Source organism: Tinamus guttatus, unplaced genomic scaffold (assembly GCF_059628265.1).
Source record: "Tinamus guttatus ecotype Peru unplaced genomic scaffold, ASM5962826v1 Tinamus_guttatus_pri_ptg000213l, whole genome shotgun sequence".
NCBI classification, from domain to species: Eukaryota; Metazoa; Chordata; class Aves; order Tinamiformes; family Tinamidae; genus Tinamus; species Tinamus guttatus.
The window spans coordinates 8,758,195-8,780,405 of NW_028288747.1; the positions used below are offsets into that span (position 1 = coordinate 8,758,195).

Below are 22,211 nucleotides of genomic sequence, written 5' to 3' on the forward strand. Positions count from 1 at the left end.
GATGCCCTCGGCCAAGTGCGAAGAGGCAGAGCCATGAAGGCAGGCACAAGGAGTGTGAACCTGGTGCAGTTAAGCAGAGGTGTTCAGTGGAAAAGGGGAAAGAGAGGACTACTTAGAGCACATGCCAATGACTCAGCAGAAAGCAGCTGGGAGAGGATCTTCCTTGTCCCAAGATGGTAGCAACACAAGCCACACGGCTTCTTGCAGAGCCACGCTCACAGCACTTTCTGGTGCTGGTTTCTAAGCGAGAACAGTCAGTATGAGCACTGTGCTCCTTGACATGGTGTGGACATGTCCCTAGAGGAGCACACATGTACTTAGAGGTGACAAATTAATCTCTACAGATGGATTATCTAAGAACTGCAGAAGAGGTGGGCAGAGAGAAAGAAGTTAAGAAAAAGATTATCAGTAGAAGATGAGAAAGTATTCCTCCTTTCTGGCAAGTGAGCTGCTGGAGACATAGAAGTAGCAGCCTGGATGTGAGCAATTAAGTAGACGGAGGAAAGGTGTAAAGACCAGGTGTTAGAGACATCGGATTTGTCAAATGTGGAAAAGAAAGGAAGAAGAGAAACTATGGGAAGAGAACTAAGGAGAACAGATAGATGGAGAGACTCTGGACTTCGTGAGTTATATCACAAATTCCAGCAGCAGAGACTTCAGTGTTGCCCTTAATCATCCTTCTCCCCAGGTAAACAGATTAGTCTCTTACCTAGCACTAGCCCATCTCGAGGAAACTCCCATCTGGAGTCGTAAGGCAGTTGCATTGGGTCAACATAAATGTATTCATGGCCGTCGGGGCTAATGGATTCAATGACTCTCCATCTTATCTCATATCTTGGCTTCTGTAAAGCACAATGAGTACAAAACCAAGTGTTAGTTGTGTGCCTGCTTTTAGGGTAAATCAAAAGCCAGGTGGGCTCAGCATCCGAACTGAAATATTTTTATTTCTACATTACCTGTTTCCATATGATGACCAGCACAATCAGCGAAATTATCACAATCACTAAAAGTACTAAGACTGCAGCTGCCACTGTCAATTCTGATCGCAAGGCTGTGGAGTAGAAAGAAAGACCATATTTGCCTCCTGATCCACTAGGAACACAACACATGTACAGGACACCCATCTTCCATACCACTGCAATTCCTGTGTCCTGCACGTCACAGGAGCAGTCCTTGGAACTGGTGACTGTAAAGTCATTCCCAGCCCCAAACACCTCTGCCTTCCTGCTTCAAGACTAAATGCAGAGGTTTTCTAGAAGAAATTCCCTTAGTGAATGGCAATAAAAAGTTGAAATGAATCACAGAACCACATAGTAAGTGAAAAACAGATGCACAAATAAAGATCTGTAGAATGCCTCATAAGTCCCAGGGTGGAAAAAAAATCCATTTTCATTTCTTTTCAGTGCAGGAAATCTATGCTTTTACTTATTTATTAGTGATCTAATGTCACAGAAGCAAAAAAAATAACTCACTGGGAGCCACGAGCTTCAGTTCCCGTGTAACAGCACCAAGGTCGTTTCTTGCCATGCATCGAACAGCCAGAGTCTCCTCTACCTTCTGAAAGGTCACCCAACTTTCCACCATGTTTTTCTCATCCAGATGAGCTTCCATGTGTATATCAGAGATATTATTAGTCAAAAGAGTCCATGAGGTGTCATTGCTGCATCTACAGAGGAGAATAACAACAGAAATTGATACTGGCCTTAGGTAGGGGTATAGACAGACCTTGGTACTACTACATATCCCATAGAGCTTTCCTCTTTTACTGTCAGCCTGTGTCATGGTGAATGCTTAGTGCAGCACAGGTCTCACTGAGGCAAGGTTAGGAAGACGCTCACCCCACCACAGTGTGAGCAATTTTTGCAAAACGGCAGCGAACTCTGGCTGGGAGGTGCCCAGGGCTACTAGCCTCTTTTCATGTTGTCCCTCTCTCCCTGAGGAAAGGGACACAGACGTGTAAATTCGCAGTGAAAGCCCAGCTTCCCAAAGGCTGTAGAAGAGATTAGTCCTTCTATAAGGGATCAGTCTAGAACTGGCAAACATATGGGAATAATTACTTGTCTGAAGGGCTTTGAAGGAGAAGAGTATCATTTGGGGGGAAATCAATTAAAAGAAGTGAAAACTGTGAAGAGCACAAGAGTGTGAATCTGGCAGACTGGTCTACCTGTGAAATGATAAGGACTCTCTGAAGGGAGAGACATCTCCTCCTCTAGATCCTTATTCAAACCAGGACTCTGGAATCTGCTGAGTTCACTCACTGGGCACAAAATTTGCAGGGAAACCCACTGAATTGATGCTTTGTGTCCTACAGGATACAGCCAGTAGGAAGGGCACTGAAAACCTTTTTCTAAATATAGGCAACTTGCCTCTACACAAGGCACATCAGATATATAGTTTACTGGCCCTTTTTAAGGAAAGTATGGTATGGTAATTAACAATACTAGCTTAGTCAAGGACAAAAACAGCCACGAATTGAGATATCAGGTCACCTGCTCTCCTTACTTTTTAATGTCCTTGCAAACCAGCCATTCCACATCGGGAAGTGGAGTCCCTTCTGCCAAGCACCTCACCGTCTGCCCCCCTGCTGAGCCATGATGATCATCCACCAGGTCTAAGATCAAGGCTGGAACTGGAAATGAATTGGGAGCGTGTTAAGATACTTGGAAAGGTCTACAGAATCCATGTGAAATTTCAAGCCTAGCAGGAATAGCACTGTTTGACCAGCAGCTTGGTGACAGCAGGCGATCCAGACACAGCTCGGAGAGCAGATCCTAGGTTAGAACCATGCAAAGGAAGTGCTGCGGCTATGCCACGTCCACATGTCACACTAAACGAGCTATGGTTCCTGCCGTCAGCTGGAATAGCTTAAGATGGGAGGATAAAGTTTCTTTTTGGCACAAAGCCAGCGCAGAAGTCAAAGCTGGGATCAGACCCTGAGCACTCCAAGGATTCAGCACACTCTGGACGCACCAACTTAGGCCTTTCTTGTGTCAAAACTCCAGGCAATCAAATACTCATTGCTTACCCCATGGTTAAATAGATCAAATGTTTGTCACGTGCCATCACCTCTGGTGAGCAAGGCGCTGGGGATGCTTACCTTGTATTAGCAATGAGAAGGTGTATCTTTTGACCTCATCTTCATTTTCAGCAACCAACGTATAGTACCCACTGTCTTCTTCCTTGGCCCGGATCAATTTCAATATACTTTGAAACCTGAAGAAAAGAGGTTTTGTTTGTATTTTTAAAGCAAACATTAAAAAAAATCTACTTCAATACAACATATAATCTAAGTGTGGAGATTATAATGTGTTGATCTGCGGCATGTCTACCATATCGTTACTCTGAAATTATTACATAAGCAGCAAATGACTACCAAAATACAAGTGAAAAACAAGTGTGCGTTTTTATACCCTGTAGGGATCTAACAAAACACTAACACTGAAAATAGCTAGAAATCTTTGGAGCGGATTGATTATGGAGAGGATTAGTACCCAGAAACGAAGATTTCTGTAATTTGGAGAGGTTAATGCTACCAAGGGAATAAAAGGAGGCAGACTAGGCATTACCCTTTTTAATGTTATTGAGGAAGAAGCAACTATCTGCAGAGGAAGGAGAAAGCAGGAGTGGTGCTGATGGTCCTGGAGGAGAAGCAATATGTCCATACGGCAACATGAAATTCATAAGAATATTTTTACCTTGTTTCCTGGACTCTGTTCGAACTAGTAACAATCTCAGTGAGATTTTCGATTAGAGTCACATTGTCCTTCAACCAGTACATTTTTGGAGCTGGGTATGCCTGCACATCAACAACAAAATGTTTGACTTCATGTAGGTTGACAGCTTCCAAAGGACTAAACTGAGGCTCCAGATGAATGAACCCTTTGTCTGCAAATGATAAAGCCCTTCATAAACAACGTTGTGCAGCACATTGCAAGAATCACATTTTGTAATGTGATGTAATATTTTTTAGACACTGAAAACAGACTATACCATGTACTGTAATGACTACTTTCTTATTTTCCTTAACCTCCTTGGTTGCATGTCGAGCAGTACATTCATAATCCCCTGTGTCTTTTACTGTTGCCTCAGGAATGGTCAAGGTGTAAATCAGCTTCTGCGATGGGATTTTGATATCATCAAGTTTTATCAGACCTTTTTCTTTCTGTAGTTTGGGAAAGGAAAAAAATATATGCATTATTTAGGCAACTGTGCTGAAGCATAGCACCAAGGATTTACAACACGCTGGAGTGAGGGCAGTGATGTATTTTTAGCCACAGGCACAAAAAGTGGGCATCCTTTTGGAGGCAGACACAAAAGGGTGAGGAGTTGGAGAGCGTATATTTTGCCCATTCAAAATAAAATGCCATCCAAAACTCAGCAATAAATTTGCTTATTGCTACTTTCTCCTCAGACAGAAAAGCAGTAGGTTTTTACTCTGATTTTTTTTTTGTTTAGTTCCCATGAAGTAAGGTGGATTTTTATGTGTTCCACCAGACAAAAGGTATTAGATGCCTATGGTCTCTAGTGCTATGTGGGTACTATGTTTCTGCTCTATAAATGAAAATAATTTATTGTCAGGGAGAAGACAGGTGAGAATAAGGATAGTGAGACAAGGGAGACTGGAATAAAAAATATGCTGGAGATAGTTTTGAATAGCTGCAAATAGCAGAGATTATGATGTGTAATGTGGAAAATAGAACAAAACCTTCTCAAAACTTTTTTTTTCCCTATTGGACTCAACTTATTTAAATAAAAGGCATGATCTGGGGGACCACAATTAGGTAGTGACTTCAACTACTCCATCCCTTTGGTTAACAGAATTTTCACCTTGGACACACTGAAATTCTCCATTCACAGGGTACCTGGCTGGCTTTAATCAAGTCTCACTGAACAAAAATTTTCACTGTAAAAGAAGGCTATGAAAATCTGAAAATTTGTGACAGCCTCAAAAAAATTAAGGTTTTCTTATTAGGAAGTTCTTATTAGTATGCAACTGCACTGACTGTAAGAGTCATTTTAATCTACAGCTGCGCAATGCAGAACAGGTAAGACCACAAACTTGATTTTTCATTGCTCTTTATGCCGCCCAAGAATTCATGGTTTAGGGAGCAACATTTTAAAGCTTCAGGCCTGAACTGCAGCCACAAAGTTATACAGGAATGTCCGACACATTTCAAACTCTTTCCATTCCCCAAACTTTTTTCTTTTTTTTTTTTTTTTTGTCCTGGAAAACTTTCTAACTAACCGTTCCCTAACTATCTGCAACAGGGCAAGGCCTGAAAGAGACCATTGCTCCCTTGGCACATGTATTCTAGTCACACCTCACCTTCTTTTCATGATCTGCATACTTGCCAACAATCAGCTCTAACTTTTGCTACTGACTTTCTTTTGTGATAATCTGAAAATAAAACTAATTATTTTGTTTTCTCTCCTGTCCTCATTCAATCAAAAAGAAAAGAATATTTTACAAGCCCACTTTCTTCACACATAAGTAACAACAGTCGTTCAAACAGAACAACAAAAGAAGGGAGATACTTACCACTTTTCCAGGATAATTCCACTGTAAATTAACCACCTCATTGTCAAAGACCACACAAGTTACTACGATGGTCTCGCCTGTTTTGTAGACAGTTTTAAGAGCTTCAATTTCAACTGGCAGCTCTGAAGTTGCTAAAGAGAGAGAGAGCAGATTTAGCTTAAAAGAGTATGTGCGGGTTTTGTAGGGTGTGATTTCAGGGACAAATTTCTGTTTCACGTCCTCTACACAAGTACTCCTCTGGAAAATTCAATGAAAACATTTCCGATTTACAAAATATAAACAAAACCAGAAGATGATTGCTTCTTAGCTATTTTATTAGCAATTACCCAGACAGTGTGTATTTAAAACACCAAGTTTACAGGCATCGAGTTCAATTCCACAAAAAAATATTGACCTGAGCGTAAAATTTCAGTCAGAAGTTCCTATCTCAAAAAGTAGGTTGCCCCTGTGAAAACACTCTTGCTACAAAAACAATTTCCCTTTTTGCTAAGAGGTGGCCAACTTCAAAAATCAATTGTTAACCGGTAAAAAACTTATTTTAAAATATTTAAAGCTTGAATTTTACAGATTATACAGAGTCACAAGACATGAAGTTGTTACTTCTTTTTTTTTTTATTTTTAATTAACAAAAATAAATACCTCTTAAAACATAGACGAGGAATGGTTCGGACTTGAACTCCACACCTTGAACTGTTGTTTTGCATGTGTATGAGCCTGCAGGAAAATTCCCAATGAAGCCTTGTTTGCTATCATAGAAGGCAAAGACATCCTTGTCCAAACTGTTAATTAAAGTCACTTGAGCATTTGGGTCACTGGTACGACAGGGAATAATGGTAGGATCGCCTTCTTCTGCTAAGATGAACTGATCTTCTGGTATGGAAGGAACAAAGGGCATGTCTGGATCTGTGAAGAACAAGTTGTGGTTTTGTTTGTAGTAGTCCATACACAAGAACAGGGATATCAATGAGCAGTTATAGATCTTAACTCATGTTAGTACAATTCATCATACCACATAGCTCATTCCTTCTCTTCTTCAGTTAGATTATTTTTTTCCTTTGTAATATTAGTGGTCTCTTAAATCATATGTAGGCATGTCTAGAAAAGAATTTGTTTTTAAAATGCAAAAGTAGAAATCAGTATGGAGTTGTTTATGGCTAACACTTTTAAAGCCATATTTCATCAAAACTAATTTCAAGTACTTATCTTTATGCATTTCTAACATGTCTAACATTATGGCTATGAGGTATAATTAATTATAGTTATAGTATGTGGTTTCCACAATATTATGATCAACCATAAAAAAGAAGATGCTTGTACTTTTTAAATCAACAAAATAGATGTCAGCTTTCATGCCCAAGCAATCCCCATTCTGAGTTTAAAACACAATTGCATAACATATCAAACTTTAGAACTACGCACCTCAAATTATCTAAATTTGGCTGTTTGAAGTAAGCAAATAATCTCTCCTAGGCTGAAGCTTCTGAGCAAAGCTTTCTAATGAAATTTAATAAATAGCAATACAAATCCTGCCAACAATAGAATTTGTGCTGCCTTGGCAGGCTCTTTGTAGCGATATCCCAAACACAGCACTCCCATCCAAACAGTCTGCCAACAACATGGATTTATTTTCCCAATGTAATTTGAAGCGGAGACAGGATTCACCCAGTTTAGTTTAGTGAGACTGGGATACTGCATGAAGTCCCAGAGCAATCCACCTTGGTTAGAGTGGGTTACTGCCACCCATTGCCCTCGTAATTCACTGCAGTAGAAAAACAATTGTAAAGACAGACTCTAGAGCGGGAACAGAAACGTTCCCTGTAATTTGGAGAAAAAGATACGTTTCCGCATTTCTGACATCTTGATGTTTAGCGAGCAGAAAAAAAATTACAGGGTGTCTCTGTCCTGCAAATCTGGTAGGTTGAAATCTAGAGGCATGTAAAATTCAGTGAAAAAAAAACCCTCTTGAAGGAATCTTGTCTTGCCTTTATATCCCTTTGTTATGTGGAAAGCTCTGAGTTTGGGAAGTTACAAGGCTGTGTAACTGCATCAAAATCTTTTGGTGATTTGTTTAGGGATGTTTGGAAATTGAAATACATGTGCCAAAGTCTCTGCAACCTGTGCTGAAACCCATTATTGCTCCAGGACTCAATACGAACACTTTGAGTTCATTGTGGGAAACATAGCGGAAATCTTGGAAGAATCGTTTCAGTCAAATCACACATCATGATCTGCACAAGCTTCACACTGTGGCAAAATAGCTTTAGAAGATCTCTTTGGTGTGCTCTGTATTTTTCACCTTCCACCGTCTTCCTCACTGTTTCGGACATAATGTCCCTCATAACGTATTTAAGCTTTACAGAATCATTTGCAGTCCCTTCTTCGTTCTTCCCTTTCCTGTTCAAAATGTTTACTGCAAATCCCGCAGCCTGTTCTGGTGTGACCCTGCAGTTCTGCCACTCATCCCCTAAGCGCCAGCAGAGCCCAGGAAACCTCTCCATAGCACTTTGCCAAGGCTCAGCCTGCGGTGCCTTTCTCAGCTACCATGAGAAAACATGTTGATCCCATCACGGCACAGAAAGCTGCTAAAGGAATTTGCACGTGGAACAAAGAGGTGGGAGGGCAAAGCCGGTGATCAGTACTTGTAAAAATAAGGGATGCCGTTTCTTCTGGCTCCAAGAGGTTTTTCCATGACTGAAGGGAAAGGTGGCATGGGGACAAGGCTGTGTTTGCCATGAAAATTACAGGGCACTGCAAGAAATGATGTTTGGAAACACCATGTTTTTGATCTTGCACCAGACTGGCCAACAGTAGTGTTTCTTGTGCTGACGTCGCTTGTGAGCTACCCCAGGCCATCTCCACGGCTTTCTTTATCACCTCACTCCCAGTGCCCTGTGCACACACAGGCACTTCCCAGACAATGTTTGACCAGAAGCTCATTTTTCACTTCTGACTGCCAGTTCAAGCCTTGCTCTGGCTAAACATGAGCAAGGGCCTCTAGCATCTGGTGACTAGCTTTAGTGTCAAACACGATGCTGTTTTTTGCTCACAGCAAACTGACACCACTACGTATCTTCTAACCATCCACATGACAGTCGGCCTGCTCAAACCTGCAAACTTTTCTGTGACCTCCAGCACTTACCAGGCACATAGATGTAGATGTCCTTCCCTTCCACTTCCCCGTCCTCCACCTGGGTGTGATTGTAGTAGCAAACGTACAAGCCTGTGTGCGCGGCTGAGGCATTCCCGACTTCCAGCACGGTCACAAAGAGGCCACTGTTGTTCTCTTCATGCCTAATGTCTATCATGTGGCTTCCCTCGCCCAACGGGTACTGCCAGCTCACTTCGCTGTCCCCAGAGCATCTCAGTGTGAAGTTGGAATTCAGCTGTACGACCATTTTGTTTCTACTGGGAACAATAGTTGGCAGGGGAAGCTGGCAAAATGCTAGAAGCGGGCCTGCAAAAAAAGAGCGGAATAAATAGCACATGAGCATACGCAACATCCTCAGCACAGGAGTGTGGAAGAATGAAGAAGAGACCAACAGCGGACACTTTTATGCCAATTTCTGACACACTGGTATCTCAGGACATTTGCTTTGTTAAAAGCCAGAGCTTTCCCCAGTGAAGGGCAAATGGCTTCCTTTGAAATGCAAAGCAGATAAATGTTTGCTTGCTGAGCTGGGTTTGGCAAATCAAGAGGTGAAAGACAGAGGTGAGGTTAGAGATGGCTCCCAATATACACCTCAGCTTCCCAAGTTCCAGATGCGGGCACTGATTGCTGCAGACCAGTGAATCCCAGCTTTGGCTTGAATGGATTTGGCATGGATTTCACTGAATCCATGGCATTTTACAAGCTGGTCTGCAGATCCTCACGGTAGTGGTCAGGAAATCAGCAATTCTGTGATCCTCTGGAGAAGCTCACCCTTAGCAGTCAGGCCAAAATGTAGAAGCCACTTCTCTAAGCCAACATCTGCCCTTTACATCTGGCGTCTAGTTCTGCGGAGGGCCGGAGCAGCAGCCCAGATCCAAGCTTTGTGCATCAGATCTACCCCAGCCAAAAGGTACAGAAAGCTTATCGCCAAATCAAACTATAACTCGTTGGATTAGATGTTTTAGATGGCACTGCTTTTCAGATGCAGTCTAGATTTACAGACTCTCAAGCCTACGCAGTTTGTAGGTGGGTTGGTCCAGGTCCAATTCCCAGAAGAAAAATTATCCACATCCTAAGCCCCACAGAAGGAGACAAAACAGGATTCACTAGGGAGACAGATTTGCTGTTTCAGCCTATCAAATATCCCGCACAAAACCTATACAGTAGCCCACGATGCAAAGACATTTAGGCCCATGGTGTGAAAGTGGGCTCTGTGCAATAAACCCGCTGTCGGCATCCAGACTTTCTTTGAAAGTCACTTCTCACTTTTGCACATGTTATCTCGGTCTACCGGCTCGTTCTATATTTGGCACCCTGTGGCCACCCCTGCCCTCCCCTCCCAGCACCATTCGCTTGGCAGATGTGGCTGGCTTGACAGGCAGCCCGGCGAGTGTGGTTACGTGGTGTGGAGCGGGAGGATGCAGGGAGCCCACACAGGCAGGCCCGCCTGCACCATGCTGCTGGAGAAGCTCCAGGGTGGCAGGGCTGGGACAGCCCGAGGGACATGGAGCCCTTTCCCCTGGTGAGGGGGATTGTAGAGCTGCAGAGTGGCCAATGTAGTTGGCACAGGCTAGCAGAAGTCCTGGTGTCTGCTCTTGTTTTGGCTACTAAAGACAGGGCCAGAAGAAGGGGAGCTGTAGCCGTCTGCCAACCATTCGGCATTTGTCATTGCAGACACAAAGAAAATAAGCTGGAATAGGGATTAGCAGAGGAGCCGGGATGAAGGGCTTTGGAGAAGTATTACCTGTGAAGAAACATCCCAGGATCAGGAATGTCCTTGGGGAAGTACCCATAGCTATGAACCACTGAAACAGAAAGAAGGGAGAGTAAGTAGTTAAACAGACTGGTAGCAGATGTGAGAGCTTGCAGCAACCCAGATGCCCCAGGCCAGCCTTCATTTACTCTGCAGAATACCACAGTGAGGAACAGCAACCCAGGCCCGCACCACAGCCTTCGCAGTGCCAGGGTCAGATGCCCTGCATGGGACGCGCAGCCAGACGGACACCACGGCTGCATCCCCCGCACCGATCGAGCGCCTCACACAAGCCTGTGAGGATAAAAATGATGCTACATGTATGCAAGAAGTTCTGACTTTTTAGCTGCAAGCTGATTTTATGGGAGAAACGGCGTATTTTACCACTGCTTTTGCTACAAGCAGTACTATTGCCACTGGTCTTCTTTTTGCCATTGTTCATATGCATATATATAGTTTACTGAATAAAATATGAATACAATAGTGTTTCCTTCATATCTAGCAAGAATGTCCTTGATCAACAGAGAAGCTCTCTAAAACTTAACACCCACACTTTCTAACAGAATCAATATATGACAAAGTGTGGCCAGTGTTACCATTCATAGAGCAACTCTTTCCCCAGTGATGTGTAGAGTCATAAATCATTTGAGACAACATCTTTCAAGCAAATAATCATAAGTAATCATCTTCAAAGTGACAAAAACAGAAATAAGCATCTTTGTAATTTTTGAACCATCAAAACACATTTCTGTTCAAAACTCTCAACCAGCCTGCTAGGTAATTTCCAAAGAAAAAGCTCCTACAACTCCTGCTCCCATTGAAATCAATGGATGCGTTGTTCGTGATTTTAATAGAGCTCAGATTTGGCCCAAAGCCAATATAGATTAAATAAAGACTGTACAGAAGAGCCTCTGATCTGAAACTCGAATCAAGGAGTAAATAAAAGGATGATGTGCCAAGACAGGGACTACTTGTCAAAGGACCTGGACAATTTCTATTCACCCTCTGGTATTCAAATCCTGGTTCTGAGACAGGAAAGCACGTAGGTGCATCTCGTTATTAAGACTATGCCAGTGTTGGACAGCAGATAAATGACTACCAAATGACAAGGAGTATTCATAAGCTAGTCCCTCTTTCCTCATCCAACATGTGGAAGAGACTGTGGTCGCTTGCAAAGCAAAAAGTGTTTGATATTGCAATAAAACATGAAGGTCTCAGAAGCAGGATTAGAAGTCTTACAAAGTATAAGTCCAAAAAAAACATGCACAAACAACTTCAGAAATTTGACTCACAACATTCCAGCAGAGGCCAGCCATTCTGCCTGATTCTTCATTAGCAATAATTGTCATGTGTTTATTTATCTGTCTCTCATTGATAACAGATTCCTGCACATCAAAGAAGTCGCTTGGCTTCAGCCTCCTTACTCATTTTTATCACATTTATATCCTGTAATTTTTCAGATAAAATAACTCACTGTAAATTGTTAAAGAATTCCCATGGTCTGCTTTATTGATCTGCCTACTAAGCACCCAAGATCCACAAAACCGTGTTAGCCTGCTGTGTGCCAAATTTCCTTCTGCTTTTTCTGTCTGAAAAAGCAGATCTCTCTCCCAGCACATTGTTTTTCTAGAGTTTTCAACACAAGTCATGCAGCACAGAAAGAGAAAACACAAAGCTAATTCATCTATTACACAACGAATAAGTCTGGAGAGGCTCTGCTGCAGGAGGCTTACACTGTTGCTATATGGGAACAGGGGGACTGAAAACCCATGAACACACTGATGTAAATCCAGGTGATAGCTTGTATTTCCCAAGTGCTACTTGTAATTCACTTATTCCGGCTGCCATAAAAATCAGAATTGAATAACTTGATCAATTGATGCAGTTCAAAGACAGAAGGACTTGCTGAATTTGCCTTTTCCAAATGATGTTTCTTTTGTAACCTTTAGTTTTCATCTTTTCTCCATGACCTATTAATCTCAGCAAGACTCAGAGCAACACTTACCCACTGGGAAAGACTGACTAATACATTAATCAGTCATCATCATCCACACTCAAAATCTATTTGAATTGGATTTAATTACATTGCATGTCTGATATTAGCCCTGTTCCACTGCATCCTGGCACACGAGTGCTGCAGTGAAGGGCTAACACAAGTACAATTTCACACTGTTCTTCTGGGCAAAGGAACACCTAATTTTTGAGTGCACTGTTGTTTTTTTTTTTTTTTTTTTTTAATATTCCATTAGATGGAACAGCCCTTTTTGTCGCAAACGACCCAAACTTCAGTTGAATCTGGCCCTGAGTAAACATACCGAGTTCAGTTCTTAACATCACCCCATCAAACGACACTCACTGAAGTCAGTAGGCTTATGCCCCCTGAAAGCCCAGTATTCATAGCGCACACACCATGCAGGTTTGATCCAGCCTTAATTCCTCACATGCCTGAAATATTGCTGGTTAATACAGAAACATGTGAATGTACAAAAAATAAATAAAATGAAATGAAAAGCTAAATAGTGTCATGAATTGTTTTCCAAACTTTGTGGAAGAGGATTACCCAGAGCAAAACAGTCATTGCATCTACTTTAACCAATGGGCTGACTGAGATTAGGTATCTCTGTTGTGTGCTTTAATGATAAAAAAATAAAATGGGAAGGGAGCATCAGAAGGACTCTTACTGTCAAGGAGCCAGCTTCCAAATCCTCATGGCTAAGCTTCAGGCTTTCTACCAAAAGTAGTTTCATTGACTGCTGTTAAAGCCAAACTAAAATCAATATCCAGTATGTCAATCCAGTATGTATTAGAATATGGTGATATTCTTAACCAGTTGATTTACATGAACTAAAGAGAAAACATTGTGGTGGTGTGTGTGGGGGGAGAAGATTTTTTACTGTAAATCAAATAAAAACTCTCTCAAGACAGAAAAATACCGCATCTCTCAGAAAACTGGAGCCTGGAAGACTTATTTCCCATCAGCTATCTAGTCGTAATACAGTTCATCCTCTTGGCCACAGGATGGCAATGTTGATCCACAGTAATGAACCAATTTTCTTGTCTAGCAGAAGGAAGCGCTGGTCCCCAATGCACCACATGGAATCTAAACTAGGTCTCCTGAATTGACTTAACATTCGAATTACTTTTATATTCTCATTTTATACGAGTTTTTGAAAAATAAAAAGAAACAAAGAAAAAGAAAAGAAAAGAAAAGAAAAAGAAAAGATTCCCATTGCTCTGTAAGGTAATGATAAGCAATATGATAACATTCGGGATGTAAATCTTAATGTGTAGTAACATGATTTTCCCTGTTATGAGAAGGGCTGGATACTTGCAGTGGCAATTTTGTCAGTATAGCAGTTTGTCTTTCTAGAGAAACTGTTTTTTCCTAGGAAGACCTAAGGCCAGCCCAGGAGATCATTTCCTATACTTCAATAGCTGAATGTAAGTGTTCAGATGGGGCCTCTTGGATATTTTCTTGATGCTTAATTCCCTTTCTCAGAGGTGTCCACAGAGGCATAACTGCCCTTAAGAGCAATCAGAGAGCTCTGAAGGTTTTACTGAGGAAAGGCACAAACAAGAAAAGCAAGTCAATCCATACCTTGAAAAAGCCTGGCACAAGTATTTTCCTAAACTGGTGTTTCTTCCACATCCCTTTATGAGTGTTGCATCCAGCATAGCCTCCTCTGAGCCGTGTGGGAAGAGCTAGCGCTAGGCAGGCACAAGTAACCAGCAGCAGGCATGCAGCTTCGTGCAGGCAGCGTGCGAGGCTTGTGCGGGCAGCTTCATGCTGTGCAGAGCTCCCCAGAGAGCCTTCCAGCCAAGAGGCTGGGCTCCACTGGCCCATCAGGATGCAGAAGCTGAGAAGGTGTTTGCAAAGTCTAAATTTCCTTAAAGGACTTTCCAGACCGTCTCAGAAGTCAAAGACTGGCACTTCCAAGGAATCAGATAAGGAACTTCGGAAAACACTTCAGATTCTAACTTAGGTGCTCTGAAGCATTGCATGGAAAAAACAATCCCTCTCTGTTGGGTGCAGGATCTGGGAAGCCAGCTCTTGTGAACCTCTCCCTTGGGTGCCCATGTAAATCTTTTTTGACTTAAAAAAGATGGATCCAGCAGGACCAAGAGGCAAGAGGGAGAGAAGGGACTGCTTACTTCTCTTAAATTACCATCAATTCTTGTCAGCAACAGCAAAAATGACCTCTCAGAAGTCATACTCTGGTCTTCAAAACGAGCAAAGTAGACATAGTCTATTGAAGTTTTCAGAGTTCACACGTTGGACTAGTGCCACTCTGGCCATGAGGCACAAAGGGTACAAGGTTTGGGACGGTAATCCATTTCACATTTTGTCATTTCACATTCTATTTGAGACCAAGTAATATGGTTGGAAATAACCAACAAGGTCTGTGGTATGCAAGTCTTTTTTTTTTCCCTTATATAAATGACACTCAAATCCTAGCTTGATATTGTTGCACTGTGGAAAGGTATTTGATTCAAATATTTATTACTTCCTGCTTTCGCGAAATGCAATATGTATATATTACTCTGAATGAACTTCCATATATCAGGCAGCAAATAGAAGGAAGGTGGCCAGATGGTCCTGGCACCCATTGCTGAGGTATGTCCCACCTTCAGCCTCTCAATGCCCACAGAGAAGCACCATGACACAAGTCCCATTTTAAGCAAGGGTACCGCCTGAGAGCTGGGAGAGCACACTCCTAATCCCTGCCCTTTCATCGGTGCAATCTCATTTTCCTTTAAACTCTTTTTCAAGCCCCGAGACGAAGGTTGACTGAAACCACTGTTCAGCAGAGGGCCTCTGTAAAAACGCTCATTGTTACCTAGAAGCCAAAAGCGAAGTCCCTTGCTGGGAGACCTTCCTCTCTCACTTCTAGACGCGTAATTAAAAGCCAGATCGCCCCAAATCACATTCTGCGCCAGCCAGCCGCTCACAGAGCAACCTTTGATGCTCCTCTCCTCGCTTTACCAGATCCCGTCTCCTGCCCCGTCAAGGGACACGGAGGCGACGCACGAAGCTGAGAGCCCGGTGGGGATGCCGGGGGTTCAGGAGGTGCCCCGTTCAGTTTGGGGCTGGGGTGACATGAGCACCCTCCGAAGCAAAACCTGGCGGAGGTGGCAGCTCCCGGCCCTGCTCGTCTAGGAAACAATAGGAGAATGTTTGCCAAGACGCATTTTTTTTTTCTTATTCTTACGCGACCTAGCCAAGGAAAAAGAAAAGGGGTCGGGGAGTGGGAGAGGGCGAAAGCAAAGGCGCTCCCCCCGCGCCCGGACCCGCGGAAACCCGGTGGCGCTCGGGCTGGACGTGAGCTCCGGACCCCGCTTCCCAGCCCGCTCTGATGCGAGAGGCACGGAGCCCCCCGCAGCAGGAACCGCCAGGGCCCGGCGGTACCGGGGCTCGGAACAGCGGGGCCAAGGGAGAACGAGGCGGTCGCAGATCCGCCGACGTGTCCACCCGGGCCGACCCGGCCCGGGCCATGCGGGTCCGTGGCGGTGGGCGGGTTTTGCAAGGGACGCTCCGAGAGACCGTGGAGGGGCACGGGGAGCGAGCCCGGGGCTGGGGGCGACCGGGTTCCGCCGGGCTGGGGGCAAAGCCCAAGGGCCGCCTGCAGGGACTCGGGGCTGCCGCTGCCTCCCGAAATCTGTTGCTGCTCGCTCCAGAGGAAAAAGAAAAAAAAAATCTGTCCAAGTCCTGTTCTCTGGAACGGCTCCTGAGCTGCTGAATCTCCATCCAAAAATGTTGAGCAATGCCGCGGAGATCCAAAAATCCATTTCCTACTTACTCCCAGGGCTTTCCAGGGGACTCCAGCCTGGCAGAGGCTGGCGCGTTTGGAACCGCCGCGCTTGACAAAATCCAGACGGTGGCCGCGAAGACGCTGCCCGCCCGCGGGCTGCGGGGCGGGGGGCTCCGCAGTCCGGTGCGGAGGAGCCGGCTGCCTTCCCGTCGCCAGCGGGGCCGCAAGCTGGAAAGTCTCCAGGTACCAGTCGGGCTGCCTGAATTCAGCATCTTCCTTTCCGCCGAGACGTTCAAAGAAAGGACGGGGCGCGCCGGGATGGAGACGCGCTCGCCTGGTGGGGGGCATCCGTGCACCCCCTCCCCGGGGTTCCGGGCTCTTTGCACTGCCCGGTCGCGGTGATTTAGGTGGGGAAGAGGTCTCCGAAGCGGGGAAGGTGATAAAAAACAAAGGGAGGGGGAAGGGAGCGGGGAGCAGCGGGGGTGAAGGAAGTCAGGGCAGCGGTGGGGTTAGAGAGGCTGCAGGAAGAGCGGGGCGGCTGGTCGGGACCCTTCGGGTCACCCCCGCCGGGGCCGGTCCCCCCGCGCCGTCCGTCGGGGCGCTCCAGGCCCTGCCGCCCCAATATGTTTGTCATTAGCGCAGCCCGCGCATCGCCCCGCGCCCCGCGGGAAGGCGCCCGCCGCGGGGCTCCGCGGGCAGAGCATTAAGAAAGCGCGGTAAACACGGTGAGGGGGTAGGGTGAGAGAGAAAAACGAGTTATAAAAAGCAATCAATCAAACAAACGAGCAAAACAAAAACAAAAAAAAAAAGAAAAAAAAAAGAGAGAAAAAGGTGAGAAATTCTCCCTTACCTCCTACCTTCTCCTTTGTAATCCACGTCTCCAGCCCTGCAAATTGTAAAGTATCCAAAATATGTCCACGTCTTTTGTGACTTGCCCTGCTCCACCGCGCTCACTGCCTCCCGCTCGCCCTGCCTCCAACTCCGACTGTAACGGGCTCACAAACCGCGTCCCGTAATTGATTCAATGTTATAGTCCATCCTTCCAAAACTAATCATTTGCTTTAAGTAAATAGCTGTCAGGAAATGAAGCCCCCTCCGGCCCCTTCAGAATAAGAGCGGCGCGGCCCCGCGGCGGCGGCGGGCGGGCCCGCGACGGGCTCTTACGCAGGCAGGGGGGCCAGTGGCAGCCTCCAGATTTCACCAGCCTTGCCGAGGAGGGGGGAGGTTGGCCATATGGCAGGGCCGAGGGGGAGGAAAGGGGGAATCGGGGAGTTTTGCACTGCAGGGGAAAAAAAAAAAAGAGAAAGAGAAAGAGAAAAAAAAGTTTCGTTGAAAACTCAGAGTGCTCCCTGTTTCATGAATGAGGCTTCCTCTTCCGACCCTCTTGGAAGGAGGCTCGCCGGGGTCGGTGTCCGCGGTTGGGTTTCTGGATGGGGAGTTTGATCTCGAAACGAATTCGCGGCTTCCTCGTGTCCTTTGCACACCGCGGAGCTGGGGCTTGGTAGAGAGAGCGGGATGGACGGCTGGGGGCCCGCCAGAAGCAGAGGCACTGGGAGCGGGGCAAAGACGAAGCCCTGACATTTATGAATGAGAGACACAACGAAAGGTAACCCGCACACGGAGCCAGCCCCACCAAACGCTGCTGCTCCGACGGCGTCGGCGGAGCTCTTCTACTCCTCGTTTCCTTTGGTTTGCTCAGGGCCAGCAAAACCCAGTAACACCCGAGGCCGGCGGGCTCCCGTGGGCTGGAGATGCCCGCGGAGGCGCGGGCTACGCACGTCCGAGCCGCTCCTGTTGGGATACGCGACGCAGGGAGCTTTTGATCCCGCGTATCTTCTCTTTGCTGCCTTTAGCTATTTGCCGGCGATAAGAGGTGGCCGTGGGAGTTCGCAGGGAGCCGCGCTCGCCTTTTTATTTATTTATTTTTTTCTGGCGAGTCCGTGGCCGAAAAGCGGCGGGCGATTCAGCGGCCGCAGGCGAGGGGGCAGTGCAACCCCAGGAACGGAGCCGCCGCCGCCGCTGCGCCCCTGCTCCCCCCGGCCCCGCTTCCCCAGGCTCGCCTCTGCCCCCTCTCCCGCGGACGCCTTCTTATTTTTGTTGCTTTTTTTTTTTCTTTGTTTTGTTTTGTTTTCCTCCTCCCTCCTGTTTAGTATTGCACAAAACAAAAAGTTTGCTCTCGAAGTCAAGCAACAGGATCCAGTGGTTTTTCTCTTTCCTAACAGAGGGAGAATTACGTGCAGATCCCCTGAAGGGTCTGGGGGCAGAAACGAGAACCACCTCCCGTGGGGGGCAAAAACAAAATAACGTGTTCAAGCTGAGGCCCCTCTGGCCAGGTTTGCAGGGTCCCCAGTGGTGCTCCTCGCCTATGGCGCGTTCGCCACCAGTGCATCCTCAGCCTGGGCGAGTGCACAACCCCGCTATTGCTTCCACATGTTCCTCCAGGAAATCATCGGAGTCAGCCCTGTGAGCAGCCCCTTGTTCGGAATGCTAACAGGATACCGGCGTGCTTGTGAATAAACAACAGCTCCAAGCGAACAAAAAGCGAGGAAAAATGCATCTGCACCTTGGGATCATCTACCTTGGGGTGCGAGCAGGCACAGCAACCTCCACCCCCGTAATGAGCGGGGGCTGGAGGAGAAAAATCCTAACGTTCATTTGACCAAAGCGCTGGGTCTGCGCACGTTTAAGCGCCACGAAGACTTGAAGTTCGGATCGGTTGCAAGAGCTCCCGGTGAGCTCCGAGGAGATGCTGCGCGACCGTGTTTCGTTTTGGGCGTGATTTATCGGCATAAATGTATCTGGTTTAATGGGCAAGGCGCTGAAGGTGGTTCTTAGCGAAGCACCGACAGGGTCCTGTAATGGAAGAGTTGCTCTTGCAAAAAGAAAGGAGGGAAAGGAAGAGGAGAAGGCGCCTTCTGGTTGTAATTACCTGCCTCATTTGAATAATGCCTTTGTCATGATCATTATCGAGCCTTCGTTAACGGCTTCCATGTGGTATCTCAAAAGACCGAGTAAAAAAAATCACAAATTCGGGACTGGCAAAGGCGCCTGCGGGGCAGGCCCGGCTGCGGGGCTGGGAATGGGGCAGACGGCGCAGCCGACCCCCGGCCATCGCTCCGGGGCAGCGCTGACAAACCCGCCCAGGGGGTGCCCTTCCCCAAATCCCTCCACTCCCAGGAGGGACGAGCGCGAGGAGACCCCACAAGCCGCAGGGCGAGGGGGGCGGCCCGGCGAGCCTCTGTGCCCTGGACTAGGTGGGGGCCAGGGCTCTCCCCGGGGCTGGCGAGCAGCGAGAGGGACCTGAGGACCTCCGGGAGTCCAGGAGGCCTCGCCCGCGGGCCTCGGGCAGCCCCGAGGCGGCGGCGACGGGCGCGGGGCAGCCGGCGAGGCGAGGGCGGCCGCAGCCGGAGAGCAGCTGGGCCGCTCACCCCGCGGTGCCTATGGATCGGTCGCGAGCAGGGGGGTTATGTGGAAAATAAACCCTTCGGAGCTGGCTCCCCCCGCCCCGGGTGGCTCAGGAGGGGTCCCATCCAGGGAGGCACGGAGGGCTTGAGGTTACTGAAAGGACAGGCAGGGGGTGGAGGGATTTTCACCATTGCTGTCCCCGAGCCTCTCTCCTCCCATCCTTTTCCCCCCACCCTCCCCTCCATAGGGGGCTGGAGCACAAGGCATCCCGTGAGCGTGTGTGTATGTGGCAGCAGATGGAGGCTGCTCGTCTGGAGCCGCTCCCAGCGCGCCCCCGGGATGGGTCTGGAGGGGCAGCTCCGGCCCCCGGCGTCACCGGGAAAGTGGCGTTTTCCCCTTTCTGCAAGATCCGGAGGGGCCGCGAGAGGCCTCGCTCAGCACCTCGGGAGGAGCCCCAGTTTGCTGCGCGCAGCAAATTGCAGCCCTTTCCTGCAGCTCTCTCGCAAGGATGAGCTGAGTTGAACCTCGGGCTATTATGCTGCCTAATGGGTGCTTAATTTGGACTCCAAAGAGGCCACTGGAGCGGCCACCTCCTTCTGCAGGTGCCGCAGCGCAGCGAGGCGGGTGAAGGGGAGCCCCGGGTCAGGCCTCGCGCAAAAGCGCTGTCGAGGGGACGGAGCCTTTGTGCTGGTGCGAAGGGAGCTCTGGTTTTCATTACCGGTCCCCCGGGGAAGTGTTTGCAGCGCTCCCTTTGATGCACGGCACGGGCTGAGCTGGTCCGAACCGCCGCGGCAGCCCGGGCTGCCCGACTTGCACCGGGCCGGGCCACGGCCCTTCTCGAGGCCCGCTCCATTCGTCTAGCCCGGTCTCTCCAAGCTCCAGGTGCTAACATGGACCTACAAAACGCTGGGTTTCCCATGTGGATACAGGGAGCAGCTTTATACTGGCTAGGCTGCGTTTGCATGGGACATCCACAGGCTGCTCACCCTTTTTACTTTATTTAATGTGCAAAAGAAAGAGAGGGGAAAGAAGGTCAGTAGCGTTTTCTCCGTTCGCGGGGAGGCTTCGTGCTGCAGACCTCACACCCCGCGCAGAGCGAGGGGCCGCCGGGCGCACTGGGTTCGCCGATACCCGCGGGCCTCTTCCCTCCTCCCGAGCCCAGCACAGACCCCCGGCAGCAGCCCCGGCTTGTTCACGCGCCTCCCATCTGGAGCAGAAACCCAGCAAACCCCCAGAGAGGGGGAGAGCGGCGCGGCCGCTCCTCGCTTGTCACTATAAATCTGCGCACACGTCTGGTGGCGGGGGGTGGATGCAGGGCCGGCCGGGCCCCCTGCGGGCCCGCTGTCCCCGGGCTGGTCTCGCTCCTTTGCACGGCCCCAGCTCCGCTCGCTCCCTGCACCGCAACAGGGCTCTGAGTAGCGGGGATCCCGGGTTGCCGGCAGAGCAGGGAACCAGACAAAAGAAATTAGCGGACGGTCCTCGCTCCCCCCCCCCCTTTATTTTCATTTGTTTAAGGTAGGTCCTTGCGCCCGCCGTGGTTTTTTTTTTTTTTTCCCTTTTTTTTTTTCTTCCTGCTAAGGCGGTCACTGTTTCAGCTTCCGTTGCTGCCTTTGGCTCTTGACATTGCAAGATGCCAAAACAGCCACAGAATCCTCACTCCAAGCAGGCAGCCGCTGTTTGCTCTCTGCTCCCGCCTGCCTTTCTCGTTCTGTTTTTTTATTATTATTATTATTTTATTGTTTTTATCATTATCTTTCCTGACCGGGACAGAATGAACAGGCTGCTCTGGACCAGCAGCAGCCCTCACCCGTGCCCTAACCCGGCCCAGGGGGCAAGGACAAGCTGGCCCCGAGGACAAGGACTTTCGTCGCCGCCGGGGCCCGGGACAGCTCGGGACACTAGAGGGCAGCGGAGGCCGCGGGAGCAGCGAGCCGGGGCCGGGCTTTGGCTCAGGGTCTGCGCAACTCTCAGCTCTACCTTCCCCCCTCGGGCTGCCTTGCCCGGAAACTTGGACCTGAGACCACGCAGGCAGCGTGGAGCTGTTTGGTGCAGGGGCCACCGTCCGTGCAGCAGCCAGTGTCACCCGTCGTGACATGGGCAGAGGCAGCCTCTGCCTGCTCCACTGTCAACCCCGGTGCTGGCTATGCCCAGCATGTGGCCCTCCCATGGGGACAGAGGAGCCCAGGTCCGCTGGGCATGGCCAAGGCTGTGCTCAGGAGTGAGCCAGCACACGTGAGCACCGGCTGTCCTGAACTGTCCATGCGCCACACATGGGATACCATTTTTCTACTTCTTCTCAAGGTTTTCTTTTGGTGCCTTGGGATTACCAATATATTCTCTTGGGACAATGCACTGTGCAATGACTGGAGCTGTGTCCAAGGTTTCTGAACTGCAATCAGCTCTTCAAATGTCTTCCTCTCTGCCCGGATGTTGTACACTCCAAACTAACTAGAAAAACAAAATATTCCACTCCGTGGGCTGGAGAGATGCTGAACATGGGTGTCAGCCATCCTGAAGATGAAGAAGGAATCATAGAACGCCATCAACACCTCCTAAGAGTCTGCAGAATTGGGGTTTTGTCATTGCTGTGACGGACAAATGACAAAAGTCCGTCTG

At 47.9% G+C, this 22,211-nt stretch overlaps 1 protein-coding gene across 2 annotated transcripts in view; it reads right to left on the reverse strand.

Annotated features, from left to right (window-relative positions):
• The window catches only part of PDGFRA (platelet derived growth factor receptor alpha), a 31,873-nt gene extending 14,566 nt beyond the window's left edge, over positions 1-17,307 (reverse strand). Inside the window, exons 1-12 of one of the 2 annotated variants that reach the window (XM_088524702.1) lie at positions 17,048-17,307; positions 10,432-10,492; positions 8,679-8,993; positions 6,179-6,442; positions 5,540-5,670; positions 3,991-4,162; positions 3,696-3,885; positions 3,098-3,213; positions 2,503-2,629; positions 1,473-1,666; positions 957-1,051; positions 710-842 (exon numbers count right to left, since the gene is read on the reverse strand). In XM_088524702.1, the coding sequence (XP_088380828.1) occupies positions 710-842; positions 957-1,051; positions 1,473-1,666; positions 2,503-2,629; positions 3,098-3,213; positions 3,696-3,885; positions 3,991-4,162; positions 5,540-5,670; positions 6,179-6,442; positions 8,679-8,993; positions 10,432-10,480 (1,786 nt within the window). In that variant the 5' untranslated portion in view covers positions 10,481-10,492; positions 17,048-17,307. Of the gene's footprint in view, positions 1-709; positions 843-956; positions 1,052-1,472; positions 1,667-2,502; positions 2,630-3,097; positions 3,214-3,695; positions 3,886-3,990; positions 4,163-5,539; positions 5,671-6,178; positions 6,443-8,678; positions 8,994-10,431; positions 10,493-17,040 lie in introns of both variants that reach the window. The other variant, XM_088524703.1, reaches the window with a different exon arrangement.
• Between the last annotated feature and the right edge of the window lie 4,904 nt (positions 17,308-22,211).